Source organism: Bremia lactucae, linkage group LG4 (assembly GCF_004359215.1).
Source record: "Bremia lactucae strain SF5 linkage group LG4, whole genome shotgun sequence".
In the NCBI taxonomy this organism is placed as follows: Eukaryota; Oomycota; class Peronosporomycetes; order Peronosporales; family Peronosporaceae; genus Bremia; species Bremia lactucae.
Genome location: NC_090613.1, coordinates 7,051,766 through 7,057,765, shown reverse-complemented (window position 1 = coordinate 7,057,765; position 6,000 = coordinate 7,051,766). Strand labels below are relative to the sequence as shown.

At 45.0% G+C, this 6,000-nt stretch overlaps 1 protein-coding gene across 1 annotated transcript; it reads left to right on the top strand.

Annotated features, from left to right (window-relative positions):
* Positions 1-339: 339 nt before the first annotated feature.
* On the top strand, positions 340-519 carry CCR75_003137 (uncharacterized protein; the record flags this gene model as incomplete). Its single annotated transcript, XM_067961234.1, has 1 exon — positions 340-519. One exon carries the CDS (start codon positions 340-342, stop codon positions 517-519), a length of 180 nt encoding a protein of 59 aa, XP_067816257.1.
* Positions 520-6,000: the final 5,481 nt, after the last annotated feature.

The following is a 6,000-nucleotide window of genomic DNA, read 5'->3' as shown; positions in this document are numbered from 1 at the left end:
AAACACTTGCGCACTTGCTCTGGGCTTGCCCCAGTGCAGCAGCATATTGAAAAATCCATCTGGTGACACTCTGGATGGGTGCAAAGTGGCCACAGCAGCAACAGAGGGAGCGGATGAAATACTGCACAAGCAGAAGACCAGCAGCAGTGGCATGCACACAGAGGACGCATAAAGACGACCAGTACCCGACGATAAGGATCCTTGACGGAGACATGGAATCAAGTATGGATAATCGGTAGCACGGTCAGTCACACACACCTATGGCAGACAAGGAATGATGCGACATGTCGCGGGGCGGTACTGATAGCAGCACAAAACGTGGTTTTCTTCTAAGACGCAATGATTCGTCAGTCGCGAAACAAGAGCGTTAGCGGACAGAACGCAAACTATAGGATGAAAGGTGGCATGCTTGCCTGGGTCTTCCAACATACACCAAGAGTGATTCCTCCAGGGGAGATTACGGTGGAGCCATCAGAACTGGAGCCATCCGTGCAAATTGCCTGGCTAATACATATGTAGATGTTTTGTGCATATTGTAGAACAAATAGAAAATCTTTTTCCACACACGAAATTGCTTAGCCTGATCAAAGGAGAGGAAACATTAAATGAGAGGGGGTTGAGTGATTTTGGCCGGGAATTTTGAACTGAATGCATCAACCAGTAGAACAGCCGCATCGAAAGAAAGAAATACTTAAGATAGTAAAGCAACTACAACTGAAATACCTATTAATACGTTCTGCATTTCCCGTGTTTTCCCGCCAGTCTAAACCAGGTACAGAAAATCATTCATAACTATTTCTTAACTTACGACACTGCGCAAAAAAGTTGCCGCCGTGTTGGAGGTAGTGCGAAAGGATCATCACACCAAACTTTCCCTGATAGAATCCGTAAGCAATTTATTAGAATCAGCGTTGCTCCAAAATGTTACCGCCGTGTTTGAGGTAGTGCGGATGGATCACCACGCCAAACTTTTATATAATAATTTCCGTCAATCAACTTGCTAGCATCACCGTGAAATCATTTCAAAAACCCAAGTCAGCATTGTCAATGGGTGGAAGAGACGCACAATTTAAAGATTACTCAAGCAACATTTTTAACACGTTAAAAAAACTGGTGCAAAGCTGCTGGATTTGGATACCGCGTCAGATAATAATCAGTGTAAGATCCAGTCAGCTTGTTGAGCCCTTAACCACTCCTTTCGATTTACCTTTTGAGCAATTCAATTTCTTTAATTCAATTTTACATATGCGCCATTATAAAAACAAGTAAAAAGGTTTGCGCAATTAGGAGAGATGATACTCAGTAAGAATTAGATTAAGGATAGGCGATACCTTTAGGAGTATACCAAAAGTATCGGTTAGTTAAATTAATTTTAATTCAGTCGTAATTTACCCTCATTCCTGACAAGTGGTAGCACTTGTTGGTCATTCGCCCACTTCTCCGCTGTCCGCCCTCTTCTCCGCCGTTCGCCCACTTCTTCGCCGTCCGCTCGCCTCTTCGCTGTACGCTCGCTTCTTCGCCTTTCACGCTTAGTTGGACTGCACCGCGTTGGAGTGCAAAGTACTGCTTGTTGCGTGAGAGATTTCCGCTCGCAGCCAGTAAGGTACTGCTTGTAGCGTGGGAATTTCCGCTCGCAGTCAACTGCTCCATTCCTTTGGAAGCGCTGCGTGGTAGTTTTGAGTGTGCGTTCGCATCCTACGTAGCAATTCTTGTGTACGCATTGCCTCTGCGATGCAGTACACGGAAAAGCTCAATGAATTTGGGTAGTAAGTTTACTGCTACCATATAAGTGACTACACGCTTAATTAAGTGCACCGTAGAGAATAGTACTAGGTCATTACTTTGAAATGAAAGAACATTTGCTCTTCCATGTTTGTCTGCGTTTCGTTTCTGACGGTCTACTGCTTTTGCAATGGAATCCTGTACGAAACGGATTACTGATTCTCGAGTCCGCAGAAATTTCTCTGCTAACTCATTTGTTTTGTCATTTTCAGTACGCTTAGTGCGTACTGCCATGAGATCACTCTCATTTTCGATGTCGTTTTCTTCGACATCGACATCACTCGCGTCGTTGTTATTTTCGACGCGTGATGAGCATGAGCCAGAATTGGTTCTGCTCGTTCGAGCCCATTGCCACATTAAACTAGAGGATCCCTCTAATCGGGTGGGTATGCGAGGATGGCGTACGCCATTCACAAAGAACGGTGTATGCGTTGTAGACGCATGCACCGAATTATTGATGGCGAATTTGACCATTGGTAAGAACTCGCTCCAATTCGGATACGTTTGGACGTAACCTCAAAGTATCTCTTCGAGGACGCGATTTACGCGTTCCGTCTGACCATCTGTCTCTGGATGATCAGAAGTTGAAATAGTCAGCCGTGTTCCGATCTCTCGGAACACAAATTGTTATAACCTCAGCGTGAGCCATGGATCTCTATCAGAGACCGGTTCAAGGGGTAACCCGTGGAGTTTAAATACCGTGTCGATAAAGACACGGGCACATCCCGGAGCCGTGATTGACTCTGGTACTGCAACAAGATGTACAATCTTGCTGATTCGGTCTGCAAAAACAAGGATTCCATTGTTTTTGTGATCGACTTCGGGAAACCGAAAACGAAGTCAAAGATACGGACTGCCAACATTCTGCCGGAAGTGGTAGAGATTGGAGAGGTGCACGGGATGAAGGGCTAGACTTTATCGTTTGATATATACCTCGCAAGCACGAATGTACTCGCGCACGAACTGATACTGGCAGGGCTAAAAGTCGTGACTTACTGTGAGGTAAGTTTTCTCACGTCCACGATTCCCACTTGTTGGTGCATCGTGACGCTCATACATGATGCGCAAATCATTGTGAGTCGGGACGACGACACGTGGAGTGTCGCCGGCAACAGCTGTGTAATACAATAAGCCGTTGCGTGTCGTGTGTCGATTGGATGACGATCGATATAAAGCCGGTAAATCTTTAAAAGATTTATCGGATGGATTCATTAAATGATCCATTAAACTCAGAAGGTCCTTATCTTCTGCGTAGGCTTTCTTTTTGTCATCAAACAAGGTTGATGACGGAGCACTCGTAGTGAGTGTTGCAACACTGGGATTAGTTCGGTATCCACTGTAATTCTAAGCGTCTGCCTGGCAGATATAGTCGCTTAGTCTGTGTGAGGTTGGGTCCGGCTTAACTCGGTGAAACAGTTAATCCATCTGGATAGGTTGAATCTCTAACGCATTACGCCTAAAGGCTAAAGTAAGTCGTTGAGTTCTATGAGCAAGAAGAGAAAGGCTACTACTCAGATTCCATTTGACTGCAGCAAGGCTTTCCTCTTGAGTACGGTGAGAAGTCTGCAAAGACTGCGAACGATCTGCTTGCGTCTTTACAAAAGACTCGGCGCATTGCAAAGATCTTAGCAAAGCAACTCACCAAGGAGAAAGCCTGCCTGCCCAAACAAGGGTCTACCTTATCAGCTCCGCTACACGAAGTAGACGCGCTTTTGGAAGAAGCCGAGCGCACCATCTTAAAGGATCTTCGGTCTAACTTAAGAGACATAAATAAACCAAACAACTAAGTCTTTTAAAAGTTCCGAACACATCTTCTTCCATTATGGGCCGACCCTTAAACGCCGAGCTAATGCAGCAAATGATGCATATGCTACAGCAACAACAAAAGTTGATCAAATCCTTGGCTAACTCCCAAAAGGAAGGTGGGCTTAAGGTGGACGGGCTAAGAATACCGACGTATAGCGGAAGGAGTGAAGATTCGGTTCGACTTTATTACGCGCAAGTACAGCAATATTTTATTGCGCGCGGTACGAAGTGGAGAGAGGACGCAATGGTTCCTCAAGTACTTGCCGAACTAGGGAGTTCATTGCGAGGACCAGCAGCACAATGGTTCTTGCTGCATCAATCAGAAATTCACTCAGTCGATGAGTTGTTTCTAGCAGTGGAAAAGGAATTTGTTCCTGCGGATCTACAGCAACGTCTTCGAGACGACCTGCATCGGCTGAGACAAGCCAGTTGCAAAGGCTTAATGGACTACATTGCGAAATTTCGACACATTATTTCGCAAGTTGAGGACATGACTGAAATAGACCAAATTATCTATTTTCAACGAGGATTAAAATAAGAACGCAAGAAGAAGTTCAATACCGACGGGGAAACACACTGTCGGAGGCTATTACTGTGGCGCTCGACTTTGAACGCGCACATTCGGTTGGTTATAATCACCATATCGCGACAACCCCTCGTCTTGGTTCACCAAATGTGGCCAGAGAATTAAACAATGAGCCAGAGCTGATGGAAATCGACAATGCTCGGCCATCTCGCGTCCATAACCGACGTCCAAATAAACCAAAGTGTGCGTACTGCAAAAAACTGGGGCACACGATTCAGCAGTGTTACAAGCGCAAAAACCAGCCAAATAGTCGCGGCAACGGATATCGTCGCGAGCGTGCAAACGTCAACTATTTCGAGTTTGAGTCAGTCGAAGAAGAAACCATCGCGACTGTGTCAAATGAAACTATCACTACACTAAGTGAAGCTGACTTTGCTTCCTTCACGGGAAAAGATTTAATCATCAAAAAATGTCATCTTGACGATCGTGCTGTTAAAATAATGCTCGATTCTGGCGCCACATGTAATGTGGTGAAGCCGGGGTTGCTGCAACGCGTCACGTCTGAAGTGGCAATTCAAGTCACTCGTTTCGACGGCACTAATACCACCAAAATGAAGGTGAAGAAAGGAGTCGCAAATACCTTCTTTGATGGTAATCAATCTTCTGACATTCCGGTCATTGAGTGGCCAATGAGCAATTCCCAAGATGTAATTCTGGGTAAGCCTTGGTTTACTGCGAACGAGCCAATCATAAATTGGCGTACTCATCAAATTTCGTTCAAAAGTGGTAAGACATCAAAAAACGAAGAGGTCTATCGTGTCAAAATTTATCAAGAATCGGAATCTACAAAACCTCGGGAAAAACGGTTGAAGTCTTTACTTGATTCCTATAAATATGTATTTCCGGAGAAGTTACCGAATTCATTGCCTCCTAATCGGTCAGTTGAATTTGAAATCAAAATGCAACCCGGTGCGCAACCGAGTAATCGTCCCCGTTTCGACTTTCACAAGTTGAACAAAAAAGCTTTACAGAAGTTTGACGATGAGAACCTTTCCCGCGGATGGATCGAGCTTTCAGACTCGCCTTGGGTATCAAACATCTTTGGCATTCCTAAAAAGGACCCAAAAACCGGTACGAGTGTATCTCGTTCGGAATGGATTCGATCCGGAGACGCAAACATTTTGCTCCGTTGGTTGATTGACTTTCGTTACGTCAACTCAAAGTCAGTCGTCCCTAAAATACCTTTGCCGCGAATCGATAAATTATTTGATAAGATGCAAGGTATGAGCTATTTCACAGTCATTGACTTAGCTCAGGGGTACCATCAGATGCGTATCCATCCGGATAGCAAGAAGTACACTGCGTTTCGTACATCAAATGAGACGTATCAGTGGTGCGTTGCTCCGATGGGTCTTGCCGGAATGCCTGGAATTTGGTCGCGCTTGATGCGTGTACTTTTTGGAAAGTTCCCATTTGTTGTGGTATATTTAGATGATATCTGCATATTTTCCGTTTCTTATGACGAACAGCTTGGCCATCTTGCTATCGTGTTCGACTTATTACGCAAGGAAACGCTATTCGCTCACATCGGCAAGTGCAAGTTTGCGCGTCAAGATGTAAGCTTTTGGGGGCACACTGTTTCCAACAAAGGATTATCCGTTGATAATACGAAGACGGAAGCAATCGCTAAATGGCCACCACCTACCTCCGTAAAGGAATTGCAAAGTTTTCTTGGTCTTGCTGGTGATTATCGCCGCTTTATTCATCAGTTTGCGCACATAGTTCTGCCATTGAGTCATCTCGTTAAGAAAGATTCTCCATGGCTGTGGAATGCAGAACAAGAGGATTCCTTCGCAAGGCTGAAGTCTGGCTTACAAGCTGCACCT